Source organism: Bos indicus, chromosome 5, assembly GCF_029378745.1.
Source record: "Bos indicus isolate NIAB-ARS_2022 breed Sahiwal x Tharparkar chromosome 5, NIAB-ARS_B.indTharparkar_mat_pri_1.0, whole genome shotgun sequence".
Classification (NCBI taxonomy): domain Eukaryota; kingdom Metazoa; phylum Chordata; class Mammalia; order Artiodactyla; family Bovidae; genus Bos; species Bos indicus.
Window position 1 is genome coordinate 91,717,019 of NC_091764.1, and position 21,084 is coordinate 91,738,102.

The 21,084-nt window shown below is 37.1% G+C and overlaps 1 protein-coding gene across 6 annotated transcripts in view; it reads right to left on the bottom strand.

Moving 5' to 3' along the window:
• Positions 1–21,084, bottom strand: part of PIK3C2G (phosphatidylinositol-4-phosphate 3-kinase catalytic subunit type 2 gamma) — a 644,646-nt gene that overhangs the window by 343,150 nt on the left and 280,412 nt on the right. For all 6 annotated transcript variants that reach the window (XM_070788624.1, XM_070788625.1, XM_070788623.1 and 3 more), the window contains 3 exons: positions 18,543–18,576; positions 12,704–12,902; positions 4,081–4,203 (listed from right to left, as the gene is read on the bottom strand). In XM_070788624.1, the coding sequence (XP_070644725.1) occupies positions 4,081–4,203; positions 12,704–12,902; positions 18,543–18,576 (356 nt within the window). The remainder of the gene's footprint in view (positions 1–4,080; positions 4,204–12,703; positions 12,903–18,542; positions 18,577–21,084) is intronic.

Genomic DNA, 21,084 nt, shown 5'->3' on the forward strand with positions numbered 1-21,084 from the left:
CTGATAGAAAACACAGATAAGGAATTTGGGGTAGGTGACTTATATGTGGCTTATGGCATACTGCCATTGAGTTAATAATAACTCAGAGATGTCAATATGTAAACTGCGTGTGGAGATGAGTCAAAGGTTTTGATCCAAATGTTGGTCCTGTGACTAAACAGATGTTCTTCTTCGAGTGATGAATTTAACCTTTTTAAGCCTTGTTTATCTATAAAAAGGAAAACATATTACATTACACAATATGTGATAAATGGTAGGCTGTATATCAGCAATATATTCATTATCCCATCAACAGTGTAAAAACTTGTATTAGCCACTGTAAAACAGATGAAATATAATTCTAGTTAAAACTAAGGGAGGGGACATACCTATACCTATGGCTGACTCATGTTGATATATGGCAGAAAACAACAAAATATTGTAAAGCAATTATCCTCCAATGAACAAATTTTTAAAAAAAGGAAGGACATAAAACAAAGGAAAGGCTAAAGAAAACTTATTTTTCAATATTAACAAAATTTAGACTATTGAAAATTAAATTATCACACAGTTATCCAAAAGTTTTTCTTATCTTTCATATTCTTTCACAGTTATAATATTCATTCAATGTAATGTAAACATATTTCTCAGCTTAAAAAGAAGCCCTGAAACTCAACATAAAATGTTGATGATTTTGTAAAATGCACAGCAGTTTCTTGAATATTCTCTTTTACCTGTAATTGACTTTCTATTTAGTTTTCATAATTTTGTGTCAGGATGGAAGTTATAATTTCACTTTATTTCTCATATAATCTGGAATGTTCTTTTTCCCATTGAGTCTCTCTTCTTCATGTGTAACTTCACTTATTAGTGAGCTTTTCAAATCAAGAATGACAAAACATTCGATAAGTTACAGTGGATAGTTACTGACAATGTCCATTTTGTCATTTTTATTAACAAAAATAAATTCTTCCAGAGTAAGAATACATATGGTTATTTATTCATTTTCTTGAATACATATGGATTTTTAAGCCAGAATAATCTCATAGTCACTGAGAAATCTTTTTTATTAACTTCTACATGGCTATTTAAAAACCAAAGGAATGAACTTTACACAAAAAAGGAAGAAAAATACTTTGAGATAATTCAATAAGTGAAGTAAGATTGCTTCTCTATATCTACAAACTTCAAATTTTAACCACATGCTTGCCTTACTCTACTATTTAAAAATGAGTAAAAACTAAAATTTTTCTTAAACATTCTTTGCTTCTATATAAGACAGTTTTTCTAAAATCAGAATAATTTTTTGATAGTGAAATTGGGAGATTTAAAAAGTCACACTGTATAGAATTCCCCTATTAATACTGATATAAAATAATGGACCATCGTAAGGACTTTGACTTTTGTCTGAGTGAAAGTGGGAGACATTTCAGGATTATAAAACAGAAGAGTGATGTAGCCTGACTTACATTTTAAAAGATGTTACTTGAGCTGTTGTATGAGAAGGATTACAAAGGTGCAAGAGAAGTAGGGTGACTATTACAAGGCAGTTGAAGGAATACAGGGGAGATATGATGGTGGCCTAGACAGATGAAAGAGACAAGAAGTAACATTTTGGAAATATTCTGAGGAGAGAGCCGGTAGGATATCTGAGCCATGGGTCTGAGAGAAGGAAATTCAGGCTAAGGATCTGATCGAAACAACCAAAACTGGAAACGATCATCCAGGGTGGCCATTCATGGGTAGGACAAATTTGGAGTGTAAGATCAAGAGTTTTAGACATGTTGAGTGAATAAGTACGAAGTTTGTGACCGATGCTTGGGCTGGTGATATAAATTTGGGAGTTGCTGGCATACAGATGGCATTTAATGCTATGTGACTATAAGAGAAAACTAAGGCCATAAATGTAGATACTACAGAGGAAGCTTAAGGGCTAAGACTATGAGCAGTCTGGGAGAAGAAAAGCATACAGAGAAGGAATGTCCAGTGAGGGAGGCAGAAAGCTAAAAGAATGTGGGAAACAGCTCCTAATAGATTATGTAAGATGAAGACAGAGAGACAAACATCAGATTCAGCTCTGCAGGTCACTGGTGACTCTAACGATCAATTTCAGTGAAAAAGAGATGATGAAAGCCTGACTGGACTGTTTTAGAGCAGGGGAAAAAATCGAAGAAAGTGAATACAGACACTCTTTGGAAGGGTTTTGCTGCAAAGGAGAGAGAAAAATGGCATAGCTGCTGTTGAAACAAAAAAGCAATTTTTTTTTTTTAAGTTTAAGATTAAGAACTATTTGCAGAATATAAATATTCAGCCTAAGATTTTATATGTTGTAAGAAAGTATGAAAATCACAGTAAAAACCTCAGTTTTGGAGTCAGAGTGCATCTGAGCACTGGTTCTGCCATTTGCTGGTTGTGGGACCTGGGCCAAGTTAATTAAGCTTCATAAACGTCAATATTCTGATCTGTAAAATGGAGATGACAATATCTCTATGCATTTTTGTTATTAAGTTTAGACGAGACAATATGTTTTGAGGGTAAACTCTGATGACTGGAATGCAACAAACAGTTAAAATCTATGTCACATATTATTATTAAACAAAGTTTATGTCCTCAAATTTACAGTCTAGTAATAAAACATGCAATTAATTGTATTGTAATGGGTATATGTCAATAAAATATATAAAGGATACTACAGGCCAGGCACCTAGGAAAATGGTAAATGAATATATTTTTAATTAAATAAAATGAAAAGAATTCACATACATACTTCTATATTCAAAATGGATAACCAAAAAGGACCTATTGTATAGCACATAGAACTCTACTCAATGTTATGTGCCAGCTTGAATGGCGGGTAGATTGGGGAGAATGGATACATGTATATGTATGGCTGAATCACTTCAGCATTCATCTGAAACTACCACAGCATAGTGAATCGCCTATATCCCAATACAAAATAAAGAGTTTATAAAGTTTGGGGAAAAAAAGAGATTTGAAGGATTAAAAAAAAAAAAAAGAAAGAAAAGAATTCTGGGCTAAAGTAACTAACTCTTGGGGGAATCAGAGAAACTCCACAGGAAAAATAATACTTATGCACTCTTGAAGGACAAGAAGAAAAGTATACCAATGTAGTTATTCCACTAATACTGATAATTTCAATTTCTTTTGAGATTTTTTTTTCTCTGAAATTGATTCTAAAATTAGGAAATTTTTCTCTTGAATTGTTTAAATGATGACACATATTTGTAGTTGAAAACAACCATGGATAAGCTTTAATTAAGTCAGAAGAAAAGTGGAAAGTCAAGTGAAAGTCACTCAGTTGTGTCCGACACTTTGTGACCCCACGGACTATATAGTCCACGGAATTCTCCATGCCAGAATATTGGAGTTTCCTTCTCCAGGGGATCTTCCTTACCCAGGAATCGAACTGGGGTGTCCTAATTCTAGTCATTGAGCTGGTTAATATATTTTTGGGGAGTCACTTATTACATAAAATTCATTCCCTTGCCAAGCCACATTTACTGGACTTTTCCTGTGTCTGGTGCTGCTTTAGTTGTTAGGGAAAAAATTTGAAAATTAAATAAATAAATAGATAAAGATCTTGGTAGGAGTTGATTATCCCAAATTAGATGACATTTTACACAATGCATAGATAGTTACTGTACAAAAACTTGATTGTTTAAGTAAATTTGCAATTGGCTTTTGTGAGAAAATAGAGATTTCATATGTCATTAGGTGACATCTTTCTTCTTTGTTATAACTGAAATCTATCTCCCTCCAACACCAATAGAGGGTATTCCTTTTATCCACAGTCTACAAATGATTAATAATTCTCCTTTCCCCAATTTCCCTCTTTGAGCAGCTCAACAATATAGATTGGATATTTATCTAGATTTTTAAAGGCACCTTTAATCTTTTGAATTGAAGTCAGTTACCTAGTATGCTTAGCATATTTACCACATCTCTGAATCAAATCAACCAGCTACATTAAAAAAAAAAAATTATATCTTTCACTTAGAAAGCAGCAGGGGAGAGGGGAGGTGGAAGGAATCCTGGTCTTTATTAGACAAATAATCTTTCCAGAATAAAGATTAAACTTACGTTTCATTCCAGTTGACCAAGAAAAAAAACAACTTTTTGACAGGAATATTTCTGCAGTTTCTCACTTGGCACAGCTTCTTTCCAGCATATGTAAGCCAACAGGAGAAAGAAAATGCTTTATAGCTAAAAAGAAACAACATTGATTCAATAAGTTGAACACTGTGAAGGAAGCAGTTTTCTATATGGGTCAGTTATTTTATAGTTAAAAGTCAAATGATAAAGTGATGTTTGTTTGTACAGAGTGTACTTTAAAAATTACTAAGAATTTATGTTTTGTGGCTTCAGCAAAATTGCAGAATAATGGGAAGTCCTAGACCTTCTTTCCCCTGCTGGAGACACCAATTTAACAATACATGGATCAGTTTCCTTTGCGAGAAATCCAGAAATAAGTTAAAAGGCTCTTGCACCCAAGCGCAAAACCAGTCACAAAGAAATCAGTAGGAAAATGCATGGCACTCATTTTGCAGAGCCCTTTCTCCCAGCAGAGTGTCATGTGACCAGGAGAGAACGCCTAACTCCCATCTTCTCCCGGGGGTGGGAAAGAGAAGACTGGAACATATGTCTGACATTCAGACTTTTTAGGGGTTTATCCAAGGGACTGGTTTCTCTCTTGCCTGAATTTGAGTGCTGAACAGGAATCGGTGCCAAGTTGGGGGCTTCTGAAAACAAAGGCAGTGAGTGGTCTAAACTAGCACAAACTAACTGACCACTTCCCCCAGCTCAGTGCAAAAGGAATAGGAGAAAACCCCCAACTCCTAGCTTCTCCCTTGGGAAAGATCTGGATTGTGATTCCAATAGGATATGATATCCTTTAGATACCCAGGGGCCATGGATTTAGGAGAACAAAAAAAAAAGCTGGGAGGCTTGCTGCTGCTCCAGAGGATTTGTGGGACCCATAGGCAGAGGCTGATGCAATCTGATGATCTCTGAATTGGCAGGAAGAGAGGGGAGCAGGGAGAGTGCAGTGTGCATCCAACAGTTTGGCTTTCTTTGGAGGCTGTGTGAGGGTCTGGTTTATGTCTCATCACCAGAGCATCTATGGGACCAGACATACTCTAAATACTGGCTCCCAACTGAGAACAAAACAGAGCTGGGTAGCTTATGGAGAACCAGCAGGAAGGACCACAGGCTGACACTAGATGAAACAAGAAATTCAAGTTCTTGATGAAGTAAAACCAGTGTGAATCGATACACACAAATCCAGGGAGGATGCACCTACAAGAAAGGTTTGAAAATCACCAAATCTCTAGCTGATTGGTAACATTCAGTCAACCACAAATTGGCATTTGCCATGGATGCTTGCCATCTACCTCTGCAAGGATTAAATCACATGCTACTGCAGTTGCTGACCTACAACACCCCCTGAATGAGTTCAGGGTAGACAGCAGAAATGAGGCACTCTGTGTTTCTGGAAACTGGCAAGGACAGGTCTTATAGATAGTAAGATATCTTCAGAAACTGAGTTTATGAGCCCCATTCTTGATTCTCCTTATATCTCGAAAAGCACCAAAATCCTTCATATCTAGGAAAGCACTAAAATGATCATTTCTCATGACTGGCAGAAGCTTCACGAGACCAACAGAAGCTTTCTACAAAAAATATGTGTTTGATTGCATGTACTCACCCTTCACCAAAGTCACATATATGCTGTCCTTTCCCCTTGCCTCTTTAGAGCTGTTTTTCAGAGCTATCTGAGGTGCTCTCTTGCAGACTGGAGTCCTCTTATTGCCCCAAATAAGACTTAACTCACAACTCTCACGTTACGCATCTTTTTGTTTTAAAGCAACAATTCTTTCCTCGTATGAAATCAGTCCATAAGGACTAGGAGAGGTAGCTGTTTTTTTTTTTTTTTTTTTTTTAATGCTCAAATCTCAATACAAAGTAAAACAAGGTATACAATGAAAGAGGAAAACATGGGCCCAACCAAAGGAACAAGATAAATCTCCAGAAGTGAACTGAAAGTTGCTCAGTCGTGTCCAACTCTTTGCGACCCCATGGACTGTATAGTCCTTGGGATTCTCTAGGCCAAAATACTGGAGTGGGTAGCCTTTCCCTTCTCCAGGGGATCTTCCCAACCCAGGGATCGAGCCCAGGTTTCCTGCATTGCAGGCAGATTCTTTACCAGCTGAGCCACAAGGGAAGCCCTGAGAGTCAAAATGCATTTCTAAATCATTTCTGAGAATGAAAGGATGAAAAATGAGGTTAGGCTAGATAAACTTGCTATCTTTAAAGTCAATAATTTTGTATGAATCCAACTGACATTACAAAGATCCTCTAGTCGTTTCTCTACCAGGTCTCTCAGTGAAAGAACAAAATTAGAAACCAAAGAGAAAATGCAAACAACTCTCAAGTGTTGTTCACTGGAAAGCCAAGTTTATTTGAAGCATATCAACATAAAATGATGCCAGGGCTAGAAAGCAAAGACATTTATAACAGATGAATTAAAGCAACAAGTGCAGACACAGAACTAACACTCTTTTATTTCCCTCAGAAAAGGGTAAATTCTTACCTCACTATATTGACCAACTTCATGAAATTTTATGAATACATCAAAATTGTGGAGAGTTGGTTTACACTAAAAAAAAAATCGCCAGAAAACAATCTTAAAGAAATGGAAGTATATGGCTGAGTAATACTCCATTGTGTATATGTACCATAGCTTTCTTATCCATTCATCTGCTGATGGACATCTAGGTTGCTTCCATGTCCTGGCTATTATACATTTGAATCAGTTCTAATGAGGTGGATGAAACTGGAGCCTATTATACAGAGTGAAGTAAGCCAGAAGGAAAAACATAAATACAGTATACTAACGCATATATATGGAATTTATAAAGATGGTAACAATAACCTGGTGTACGAGATAGCAAAAGAGACACTGATGTATAGAAGAGTCTTATGGACTCTGTGGGAGAGGGAGAGGGTGGGAAGATTTGGGAGAGTGACATTGAAACATGTAGAATATCATGTAAGAAACGAGTTGCCAGTCCAGGTTCGATGCGCGATACTGGATGCTTGGGGCTGGTGCACTGGGACGACCCAGAGGGATGGTGTGGGGAGGGAGGAGGGAGGAGGGAGGAGGGAGGAGGGTTCAGGATGGGGAACACATGTATGCCTGTGGCGGATTCATTTTGATATTTGGCAAAACTAATACAATTATGTAAAGTTTAAAAATAAAATAAAATTTAAAAGAAAAAAAAAAAGAAATGGAAGTATATGAACTACCGGACAAAGAATAAAATATGTACATATATACACACACATGCTCAATAAGCTCAGAAAAATAATGCATAAACAAAATGAAACTATTAAAAAACATAAAAATATTAAGAAGAAATTTTGGAGCTGAAGAATACAACAACTGAGTTGAAAAAAATCAATAGGTGGATTCAAGAATATATTGGATCAGGCAGAAGAAAAAATCAGTGAGCTCAAACATAGGTATTTGAAATTATTCAGAGAAACAAGAAAAATGAAGAGTGGAGAAAATCTAAGGGACTTACGGGACACAATCAATAGGACAAGCAAACACATTATTTGAGTCCCAGAAGATGACTGAGAGAAAAAGGCAGAAAGCTGATCTGAAGAAATAATGGCTGAAAACTTATTAATTGTGGGAAAGGAAATGGACATCCAATTTCAAGAAGCCTAATGGGTTAAACTAGGATGAGCCCAAGGAAGACCATACTAAAACACATTAAAATTAAACTATTGGAAGTCAAACACAAAGAGAGAACTTTGAAAGCAGCAAGAGAAAAGTGATCTGCCACATAAAAGGGATCTCATCAGTTTTTCAGCAGATTTCTCAGCAGAAACCTTGAAGGCCAGAGGGAGTGAGATGATATATTCAAAGTTCTGAAAGAAAAAAAAATACTGTATCTGGCAAAGCTGTCCTTCAAAAATGAAGTAGAAATAAATACTTCCTCAGGTAAAAAGCTGAGGGAGTTCATCAGCATTAGACCTGACTCAACATGAAATGCTAAAGGGAATCCTTCAAGTGGAAATGAAAGGATGCTAGATAGCAACAGGAGAGCATATGAAAGCATGAAAGCTTGCTGGTAAGGGGAAACATATAGACAAATACAGAATACTATGAGACTGTAATGGTGATACATGAATAACTTTTAACTCTGCTATAGAGTTTAAAAGGATAAAGTATAGAAAACTTTAATGATAACAATATATAAAATTTAAGAAGATGCAATTTGTGGTATTAGTAACACAAAGTATGATGAGGGAAGAAGAGTAGAGAATTTGTATATGACTGAAGTGAAGTATTGAAAAGCAGAGATATTACTTTGCCAGCAAAGGTCCGTCTAGTCAAGGCTATGGTTTTTCCAGTGGTCATGTATGGATATCAGAGTTGGACTGTGTAGAAAGCTGAGCACTGAAGAATTGATGCTTTTGAACTGTGGTGTTGGAGAAGACTCTTGAGAGTCACTTGGACTGCAAGGAGATCCAACCAGTCCATCCTAAAGGAGATCAGTCCTGGGTGTTCATTGGAAGGACTGATGCTAAAGCTGAAACCTCAATACTTTGGCCACCTCCTGCGAAGAATTGACTCATTGGAAAAGACCCTGATGCTTGGAGGGATTGGGGGCAGGAGGAGAAGGGGATGACAGAGGATGAGATGGCTGGATGGCATCACTGACTCAATGGACGTGAGTTTGAGTGAACTCCAGGAGTTGGTGATGGACAGGGAGGCCTGGCGTGCTGCGGTTCATGGGGTTGCAAAGAGTCGGACACGACTGAACTGAACTTAAAGTGAAGTTATAACAAAATTTTAAAAAGTGAAGTTATTATTAGCTTAAAACAGTGTTTTAAATATAATATGTATTATGTAAGGCCTATTGTCACCACAAAGAAAGCAACCACAATATAAATGATACACAAAAGAAAATAAGAAAGGAGTTGAAGAGTTTATAAAAACTCATCAGGACACAAAGGAAAGTGGCAAGACAGAAAAAGAGGGACAAAAATGCTACAAGACAGAAAATGATGCAAAAAATATGGCAAAAGTAAGTCCTTCTCTATCATTAATTATATTAGATATAAATTAAATTCTACAATGAGAAGAAACAGCATAACGGAATGGATTAGTAAACAAGATCCAACCATATGCTGTCTACAAGGGATACACTTTAGATTTAAGGACACCCCTGAAAGTGAAAGGACATATATATATATATATATATATATATATATCATATATTCCATATATGATAATCAAAAGAGCAGGATTGACCATACCTATGCAAGACAAAATAGACTTTAAGTTAAAGCTGTCACAACAGACAAAAACATTATATAATGATAAAGAGGTCAATTTACTAAGAGGATACAATAGCTGTAAATATACATGCACCCTAAATTGAAGCAAATGTATTAAGCAAACATTGAAGGGATGAAAAGAACTAGAAAATAACATAATAATAACAGAAGATCTCAATACTGGTTACAATTAATAGAACAAGCAGACAGAAGCTCAATAAGGAAGAGGGTTTTAATTACACTATAGTCCAAATGAACCTAATAGACATTTATAGAACATTCCACCTAACCTCTGGGCAATATGCATTCTTCTCAAGCTTGTATCTTTCTCTAGCACAAATCACAAAATTGGTTATGGAACAAGTCTTGACAAATTAAAAAAAATTGAAATCATACCAAGTATATTTTCTGACCACATTGGAATACAAGTGGAAATCAGTGGCAGAAAAAAAAAAAAAAAAAAAAACTGGAAAAATTCTCAAATTAATGTTAATTAACACTTCTTAGTTTCTGTTTCTTTTTTTTATTTTACTGAAATATAGTTATTGTACAATATTACATTAGTTCCAGGTGTACTACATAATGATCTGATGTTTGCATACATTATGAAATGATGACCATGATAAGTTAAGTAACCATCTGTCCTCATGCAAAGGTATTACAGTATCATTGATCCATGTTTCTTATGGTGTATATTATTAATACATCCATGTGACTTATTAGTTATATAACTGGAAATTTATGCCACTTAATCCTCCTCACCTATTTCATCCCCAACCCACCCCTTTGCTTCTGGCAAACACTTGTTCTCTGAGAGTCTGTTTTCATTTTGTTCGTTTTTCAGATTCTATATAAGTGAGATCATGCAGTAGAAATGAGTACTTTTGAACAACCAGTGTGTCAAACAGAAATCAAAAGGGAAATTAGAAAATATTGTAAAATGTGAAAACACATACCATAACAAAACTTATGAGATATAGCAAAATCAGTGCTAAAAAAGAAGTTTAAAGCAATAAATGCTTACATTAAAAGAAGAAAGGTCAAATAAAAACTACAATGAGGTACCACCTCACATTGGTCAGAATGGCCATTATCAGGCAGTCTACAAATAATAAGTGCTGGAGAAGGTATAGAGGAAAGGGAACTCACCTACACTGTTGGTGAGAACGTAAATTGGTATTGCTACTATTCAGAACAGTATGTAGATTCCTTAAAAAACTAAATATAGAGCTACCATATGATCCAGCATACCGTTCCTGGCCATATATCTGGAGAAAACCATGCACCCCAATGTTCACTGCAACACTATTTACAGTAGCCAGGACATGCAAGCAATCTAAATGTCCATCAGTGGAGGAATGGATAAAGAAGATGGGATACATATATACAATGGAATATTACTCAGTCATAAAAAGAATAAAATGATGCCATTTGCAGCAACATGAATGAACTTAGAAATTTTCATACTGAGTAAAGGTAGATAGAGAAAGACAAAAATTCTGTGATATCACTTATAAGTGGAATCTAAAAAAAAAAAGTACAAATGATCTTATTTGGGCTTTCCAGGTGGCACTAGTGGTAAAGAACTCACCTGCCTATTCAGGAGACGTTAAGAGATATGGGCTTGATCCCTGGATTGGGAAGATCCCCTGGAGAAGGGAAAGGCAACCCACTCCAGTATTCTTGCCTGGAAAATCCCATGGACAGAGAAGCCTGGTAGGCTACAGCCCAAAGGGTTGCAAAGAGTCAGACACAACTGAGGCAACTTAACACACACACATGATCTTATTTACAAAATAGAAATAGAGTCACAGATGCAGAAAACAAACTTATGGTTACCAGCCAGAAAAGTCGGGGAGGGGAGGGATAAATTGGGAGACTGGGATTGATATATACACGCTACTATATATTTATAAAGTAGATAACTAGTAAGGACCTACTGTATAGCACAGGGAAGTCTTTTCAATACTCCGTAATGACCTATATGGGAAAAGAATCTATAAGAGTGGATACATGTATATGTATAACTGATTCATTTTACAGCAGAAACTAACACAACATTGTAAATCAAGTATGCTGCAATAAAAATTTTAAAAACAGATTTAAAAAATTAAAAATGAAAGAAGTTCACAAATAATCTAAATCTATACTCAAGGAACCAGAAAACAAAGAACAAACTAAGATAAAAATTAAAAGAAGAAATAAAATAATAAAGATCAGAAACAAAATAAGTAAAACAGAATAGAGAAACAATAGAAAAATAAACAAAACTAAATTTCCCACGTACATAAATAGCTCTATGTATACAGCTTTCTGAGTACTTATCTGGCTACATAGTTTTTCCAGGTGAATTAGAATAAATAAGGATATCCTAAAGGTTTAAAAATTATGAAAACATTCGAGTAGCAGTTTGTAACATTACACATCATCCTCCTAAAATACTTCATAAAATTAAGAAAGAGAAAAAGTGTAAAAGAATCATCCCATGGGTTTTAAAGAAAGTTTATGTGAGATACATAGATGGTCGTTTTTCATTTTTACATACAAAAGGTAAAATTTTTGTTATAATTGACTCATAAATTTTGCATAGTTTCCATTTGCAAAAATACAGACCAAGATAAAATTATTTCTGTTTCTTTTAGCCTTTCTTTGAGATGCTAAGTGCAGTGGGTACAATAAATCCATTAGAAAATTACTATTCTCTTATCACCTTAATTTGATTTAATCAGTATTCTCTTACAGATTTAATCCATAAGGAATTTAAAATAATTATTATAATATTACTCTAATTATGTTATTCAAGAAAATAGCACATAGCAGAATTAACCTCAAACCCGGCAATGCTCCATGCATAATTGTGGTTAATTTCTATTGTAACTCAAGTAACTCTTGGCTAATTTTCACTTTATCAAGGTACTAATCTCACAAAATATTTACCACTCACAACTTGATAGGATCAAGTGATTTCTTTCTATTCTTAAATACTCTCCATCTCCTTGTATGTGTGTGTGCATTCTCACCCTGTGTTAATTGGCGTCAGTCATTTAAACTCAAACATAAAAAATGAAAAATTTAGGGCAATCACCATGTGAGGATGGGCACTTTCTGTTTCTCTTATGATATACTGACAACATGTAGTTATTTTAAATAGAATGGGAGAAGACTTGAGGGAAAACGAATGTGCACTGGACTGGAAATAAGTGTGAATGATTTTAAAAACATAGATACATCCATGCCGATTAAATTTCAAGATGAAATACTTGCTTCTGCAAATAAGAACAAGGCAAATATATTCAATTAGAAGCGACACAAAACTAATTAACCCTTTTGTGGAAAAGGCATCACAACTCACCTGTGCACCCAGGTTTCTGGAATATTGTGAGCTGCATACACTGTGAAGCTAAGGTGGGAATGGAGCCCAAGATTTACACAGGAGACACTATACAGAGGTGCGTGTAGAGGCTGGAAATCTGCACAGAAGCTGCTGCAATGGATATCAATTAGCTGACAGATGGATGTGGATAGTTCGGTTGTCACTTTCTCTATCAAACCTGGGGGGAGGGTGGGGAGAGGGATAGAAACCAGGTCATCTATGAAGGGTCATATTTATCACAAACCATTCTTTACAGCTTTGAAAATTTTTATAACAAAATTTAAAGAAAACTGAATTAAAATGACCCTCTATCAACTGAAGCCAATTAGCCATCTGTGCCTCTGTATGCAGTCTGGGGTAGCTGCTATAGTGTAATTAATCAGCTTTCATTTCTTCAATTGCATAAATTTGGGAAGTGCAGCCTTTAATCACAAATCATAATTCTGGGTTATCAATTTGGCATTCTGATCAACTATAATTCACAAAATTTTTGGTCTAGATTATTATTGTTTAGAATTAATGTTCAGACAAAGGGACATGTTTTCTGTGTGGTTTATACGTATTTTAAACAAACTCCATCTAAGGAATTAATTATAATAAGTTTGATTATGCTATGTTTGCCATTAACTGAACACTAATCATACACATTATGTTGCCATAAAAAGAGTGAAGGAAAGTTATGTCCAACCTAGATAGCATATTCAAAAGCAAAGACATTACTTTGCCAACAAAGGTCCGTGTAATCCAGGCTATGGTTTTTCCTGTGGTCATGTATGGATGTGAGAGTTGGACTGTGAAGAAGGCTGAGAGCCGAAGAATTGATGCTTTTGAACTGTGGTGTTGGAGAAGACTCTTGAGAGTCCCTTGAACTGCAAGGAGATCCAACCAGTCCATTCTGAAGGAGATCAGTCCTGGGTGTTCTTTGGAAGGAATAATGCTAAAGCTGAAACTCCAGTACTTTGGCCACCTTATGAGAAGAGTTGACTCATTGGAAAAGACTCTGATGCTGGGAGGGATTGGGGGCAGGAGGAGAAGGGGATGACAGAGGATGAGATGGCTGGATGGCATCACTGACTCGATGGACGTGAGTCTGAGTGAACTCCGGGAGTTGGTGATGGACAGGGAGGCCTGGCGTGCTGGGATTCATGGGGTCGCAAAGAGTCGGACATGACTGAGTGACTGAACTGAACTGAACTGAACTGAAGTACATGGCTGGTATCCAAGGTAAGTTTAGAATAAAAGATTTAGGACATTTACTATATTTCTTCAAAATCAAAGCTTTATTCCAGTTTTACCATTAGTTATTTATAGGGAGTCTATTGATTATGTAAAGCTGAATTGTCATGACGGAAGAAAAAATGAAGAAAAAAATGAAGAAAAATGACTAACTACAGGGACCGATAGATTTGAAATGTCTGCTAGATTCCATGAGAATTTAGTTTAGAGCACATGAAAAGCGTCCCCTGATCATTAAATTTAAGGTAAATTTTTCTGAGAATGGTATTCTCCCTCTCTTTAAACTCTCTGTTGGACAAATTCCAACCTGAGTGGGAGGAAGCAGAAGAGGCTGATGAAATGGAGTAGGCAGAACTGGTGGACTTTGACAGGAATCTGGCGCCATTAGGATGGAGAAACCTGAGGATGATGAATGCCATCTCCAGGTAGGACTCGCTGTCAGACCCTTACAGGGAAGGTGGATAACACTCACTGCTGACATTTTGTATGCAGTAGTCAATGCATTGGAGAAGGCAACGGCACCCCACTCCAGTACTCTTGCCTGGAAAATCCCATGGACAGAGGAGCCTGGAAGGCCGCAGTCCATTGGGTCGCTGAGGGTCGGACACGACTGAGAGACTTCACTTTCACTTTTTACTTTCATGTATTGGAGAAGGAAATGACAACCTACTCCAGTGTTCTTGCCTGGAAAATCCCAGGGACGGGGGAGCCTGGTGGGCTGCCGTGTATGGGGTCGCACAGAGTCGGACACGACTGAAGTGACTTAGTAGCAGCAGTAGCAGCAGCAGTCAATGCATCGAAAATCATAAGACGCTCATGACTTGCAATTATTTTTAATACTCAACTACGCTGTTTCAGAAGTTAGGTGAATAACCTCGTGTAAAAAATTGTATGCAAAACCGATACAATATTGTAAGGTAAAAAAAAATAATTTTTTTAATTGTATTTTAAAAATTATTCCCTTTTTACCTAGAAGAGGAAACGCTTTAATGGACAAATATTTAGGTGACAAAGAGTTTTAAGAGATGAATGTATAATATGAAGTGTTATCAATGGAGCCCTCCTACTCCTCTGGGTCACTTATGCCTGACTTTGCTGACAAGTCTCGAAGGTCGGGGGTTGCAAGGCTCCTGTGGTTGTGATCAAGACCCCTACTTCAGGCCTTGTTCAGTCCCAGCAAAAGTCCTCCTTAAATCCCACAGGCGGATCTTGGTAGACGAGAGTGAGGCAGAAAACCCTGCGTTCTTCTATCCATCCTGGGCCAGAAATATGTACGGAAATGCCGTATTTCAGATGTTTCTCCTTTTCGGCCGCCTTGTTCTGGAGAAAGTAAATGAAAAGGCAGTGCCACCAGTGTGGGGAAGACAGAGGCAGAGGAACCATATTCTTGGCGGCGGTTCCCACATCGGGAACGGTCGCCGGGCTGCAGAGGAGAGCCTGCCGGAGGAGAGCTGGTCCTCCAGGCGGTACTTGGGAGGGAGACACTGTGTCTGGAGGCCTGAAGCCAGTGCTGCTGAGCATCCGCAGCAATCCTCGGCTTCTGGGCGGGACCACGGGGAACGTGATGGGGCCCCGGCGGAGGGATGGGCGGAGCCAGCCTGTGTGGGGAAAGGCAGAAGATTCTCTCCCCTGCCTCCGCACATGGTTGCTGCTCCAGAAGTCAAGCCTCCATCTGACTTCCGTCTCGGGTTACCGCACAGCCTCCATTTCCAGGAGGAAAAGGGCCGACACAGGAGCTGGTCGGCCTCGACGGGCAGCCTTTCCCCAGCAGGGCTGAACTAAGTTTTAGGCTGAACACGCCTGGCAGGTGTTTGCAGATGATGACTGTTTCTGTAGGGCAAGGAAGGGACTGATGGACAATTTCCTTCCATTTCAACCCCAAGCTTGCTAGTTGGACACCAGCTAGTTCTGGTTCACGACTCCGGGGTCAGAGTGCGGGCCTTTTCAAGCGAGGCGTCTACATGGTACTGGGAGTGTCAGTTGCGGAGTAGGGCTGCGTGGCCTTGGCTTTGTAGTGGTCCGGCCTGAACGCCTGTTCTCGCTCTCCAGACTGCAGGTTCTTAGCCCACTGGTTGGGCAGGGCTGGTGGTGTTCACCTGTCCCAGATGGGGTCCCGGATGCCAGGGCCAGGGTGGGCTCCTTCCTCGCCCTCCCTCCGCCCACCCTCTCCCTACCCCTAGGGCGGCTGGGTCATGTGCAGCCATGAGTCCCCAAGACCACAGCCCAGAAGAGCAAGGTTGCCAAGCCCTTGGCAGCTGAGGAGACGTTGACAGAACAAGTAAGCGCATCCTTAGATCTTATGTTCTCAAGATCTGCTGTGATTTTTAAAAAATTCTCATAACATTTTATTTTACTTACTGTACTATATTTTAAAGGTTTTTATATTTTATATTTTAAAATATATTTTTATATTATGAGGTATAGAAAAAGAAATGTCTATTAAGATTATGAAAGGGGCCAAGTGTGGGGGCGGGGTTCCCCGGGTGGTCCAGTAGTTAAGAATCCGGACACTTACACTGCAGTAGGTGCGATTCAAGCTAAGATCCTACCAGCCACGCAGTTCGACCAATAATAATAATAATAATAATGATAAAAAGATGATGAATGGAACAAGTGGAACAAGTCACAAATTTGGCATAAGCGTATTCAGTGTGGAGTCGCATCACACAGTACTGTTTTTTTGAGACACGTGCACTTTCTCATGAGTAGTTTCCAAAACGGAAATTGCTTTTTGGTTCTTGTGTGCTGTGCTTAGTTGCTCAGTCCTATAGGACTCCTTTCAACCCCATGGATTGTAGCCCACCAGATACTTCTGTCCATGGGGATTCTCCAGTGAAGAATACTGGAGTGCATTGCCGTGCCCTCCCGCAGGGTATCTTTCCCAACCCAGGAATCCAACTGGGGTCTCCTGCATTGCAGGCAGATTCTTTTGGTTCTTAGTTGGTTTGAAAAGAAATGAGCAGAATGAGCTAGACGCTTCCTCCAGTAGTATGTGTGCAGTGTTCCATTGCCCAGGAAAGAGGCCAGCTTCTGCATGGAGCTTCTTCCCACATCCTGTCCCTCAGTAGCTCTGCCCATAATTAAACATTTTGTTGTTGTTGTCCAACACATGCTATTATTCACTTAGTTATTCATAAATTTGTACAAAATTTATGAGATGGCCAAATTCTACTCACTTGCTGTGTTTCTAAAATTATGCCCTTTGTTGAAACAGCCTGAGGTGACATGCAGAGTGAAAGAGCTCTAATTAAAATTCTCTGAGAAATCAGCAGTAGCAATTAATGAAACAGAAGAGGAAAGGAGCATAAAAATAGTCTTTAAAGAGGCCTCATCAAACTCTGGAGGCCAACCAACAGGGTTTCTCCTGAACAACAGGAGGCAGAGAATTATAAATTTATAAAAACATCTTGTTTCTCTGGTCCCCAAATTGTATTCTGAAGCAGGAAGTACAGACTTCTTGTTAATAATTCCCAATCTTGTGCAAATTAATGCACATTAAAATAAATCATAAAGTTGAGTTAGAGATCTCATTAATTGAAGCCCCAGCACATATTTTAGAGAATCTTAATTATTGGGCTAATTACTCAAACTCCACTTTTTGCTTTTTTGCAGAAAAACAGTTCTAGATTTCGCATCTTTCAAAGTTCGCAACTTGAAGGTTCACATGTAGGGGCCTTACTGTATCTTCTTTTGAGTGATGGGAATTAGAGTTGACAGGATACCCTGCTATACGTAACTTTCCACTGAAAACCACTAAGGCTATGGAGGACAGGTCAGAGTTATTGTTTGTGCCTCACTGTCACCTTTGACAGCTGAACATCTGTGAGTCAGATGTTTTCAATTTTCTTAAAGATACTCATAAGTGTTCATAAGCCAAATACGATCTGCCAGTGCAAACAAGAACAATCTTGACCACACCCCGCACTTTACATACTGCCCTATCCTTTATTCATATTAGGAAAACTGAGGATCAGAGAGTTTAATTTTTTACCATCAGAGTAAAAATATGGGCAGAGTTAGAATTCAAAATCAGTTCTGCCTGATTCCAGAAGCCAGACTCATTGCTGTGGACCACACTATCTACCCTTTTCAACAGAGGCCCAGTCCTCCTGTGGCTTACAGTTTTGTAGGTTCAGAGCTTCTGCGAACACTTAAGTATTTCAGAACCAAATCCTCCTGCCTGATACATTAAGTTGATGCTTCAAATAGAGCTTGATTTTAAAATGGAAATTAATGACCTTGAAGAAAGACATCTGCTACATTTCTGACTTCTCTTACATCAGAATATCATTAGTTAAATAAAATTTTATATTTTCTTAGAATGGTAAAAAGGGCATTTTCAGAATTCTTTTTACTTTTATAGCTTTCTTGACTTTATTTTTTAAAAAAATCTCAGGCTCAAAGGCAGTGGATTTTTATTCACTTGCAGAATAATCACTACTGTCAGTAAAAAGAGTTTTAGCAAGTTTTTTCCCTCAAAAATATTTTATGTGTGTGTTATCACCATATTTGGAAAAATTAAATTATTTTTGGTTTTAGAAATTGTTTATTTAAAAAATATTTGGATGCACATATGTTTTACCTTTTGCTGAAGTGTCTGAATTTTGATGAAGATTCTGAAAAAGAAAAATAGGTCGAAAGATACAATTGTTATTCAGAAAACAAATTTGGAAAACCAAACCAATAATGTCCACAATCTACATATAGGAATTTCTCTGCTATGATAAAAAGAAAATGCATTTCTTGGTGCCTTATATAAATATTACTTATTAAACAGGAAATCTAAATTGTAAGATGAAAGAAGAGTCTTCTGTCATAATCATCGATCTTTATTATTTGATTAAAAAAAAATAATTTCTAGCATAAGCTCAGCCTTCTTAGTATTATTTAAACAGTTCTGCAGATATTGCCTGGTGGCAAAATAGCTTCCCTGGTGGCTCAGACAGTAAAAAAGTCTGCCTGCAATGCATGAGACCCAGGTTTGATCCCTGGGTGGGAAAGATCCCCTGCAGGAGAGTATGGCAACCCACTCCAGTTTCTTTCCTGGAGAATCCCATGGACAAAGGAGCCTGACGGGGCTGTAGTCCATAGGGTAGCAAAGAATTGGACACGACTAAAGTGACTCAGTACACACCCACAGATAGTGCCTAAATTCAATCCCCCTTCCACAACAGGGACTGATATTTTAGTATAAAAGATTTGTCATTTTTGCTGTTTAGTGTGTTCAGTTCTTATTTTAACAGTCATTTATATACAGGCTTAAAAAATCATACAGATTCACTGTATAGTTTCATTTCTTTATTTTGTAGGATTAAAAAGAGAAACTGGTAGTCAAATACTTGAGATTGTATCCTGGATTAAAAAAAAAAAAAACTATCTGAAATTTTGTGTTTTTCATTATCATTTAAGTTTGTATCCATTAGCATGGGGGGTTTTATTTGCTTGTTTGTTTATGTTTATTGTACACCTGGAGTTACTTTAGTGGTTTAGAATTTACTGGCTATAACTTCATTATCATGAAAACTATATCAGGTAGGTGATTCACAGATTCATTAAAAGTTACATTTCAGTCAAAAAGAAAATTCAATTTTCTAACAAGATCCATTTTAATTGACGCTAAATTTTTTTGGAAATTTTGCTTTGACAAGTTTGCTTTGAAGGAAATCCAATTAATGAAAAGCTTGATTTTTCAAACAAACAAACTAGGGAATAATTGTTTTCCTGTAACAAGGAACTTGCTAGAGTATTCCTTTTAGAGAGAAAAGCCGTCTGTCATGTTTAGAATGTAATTAAACGTGTATGTAACTTTTCATTGAAGAGTATCATTCACATGAACCTTCTCAGAAGCAATTCTCTTAGGTAAAATAGTTCATCTATTAGAGCATAGATTCAACTACTAAGCTGAACACATGAGATCTTTACCCTAGCTGTGTGGGTGAGATTGTTAAACACCTTAGCATGACTTAACTAGAATTCAGTTTATTCAGAAATGTAAACTTGTATTTTTAAATCACCATGACACCCACCTACAGCACAATGTGTAAGACTGTATTTTTTTTTAAGACTGTATTTTTTATTTGTAGTTTGTTTATTGTGTATTTAATGGAAATATGTGAGCTTCTGGAATACAGTTCTAAAGAATGGAAAATTGTTTCCAGTGCTAGGTGGGAGCGTGAAGTATAGATGGAGTACAACTGCATTTGTGATATAGTTCTTCATTTTGCCAAAACTTACATTTAGTAAATACTTAATTACTTCCTGGTATGGCAGGAAATAGTGTTTTGTTAGTTGACCTAAAAATGCAGCCAAGAAAAAGGACAGCTTCTGAAATTTGAATCTGTTGGCAGAAGACATATTTCTCAGTGTTTCTTTAGTTTTAGGTTTATGGTGGGTGGATAGATTGAAATAGTTTGGCATTATTAGCCATAGTTGGTTACTACAGAAATAATGTAAAATATACTTACTATTTGTGCTGATTTTCTTATATAGGTGGGCTTATAGTTAAGATACGTTGAGAAAAGGGATGGACAAAATGTGTGAATAATGTTGAATAAACTTTGAAAAGGTACTCAAGCAGAATCTGTTTACTTGGGGATATTCAACTATTTATTTTGACCCTTGACATATATGAAATAAAACTGGTAAATATCAATTCTTTTCTTCATTTCTATGCATGAATAGTCACATACAATTTAGCGCTCTTAAGTATAGAAGAAATGTGAAATATGATATGAGCTTCTCTCGATTATTGTAATTGTCCATATTTTCCTAGGAAATACTTTGTTTCTCCTTGAAGGATTCTTTTGCTTCAGATATGTTGAAATTTTGATATTTTTGAGAAAACTGTCATTTTTGTTTATCTAGGGAGTTTCAGAAAATGAATGTTTAAAGAAAGCTTTTTCTTTAAAAAGCTTTTTTGTTGTTGTTGTTAAAGTGCTACTTTAACAGCATTTGAAATGCTTCATCCTAAAATTAGATTTTCCTCCTTCTTTGATCATTTGTTTGTTTCTACTGATTTACTGAGAGCAGGACATAAAAACTAAAGAACAGCCAAGTGGTCTTAACAGATGGGAAGACGTGTGTCCACATTCATGTATCTGGTTTCCTACTCTAGCATTTATCCT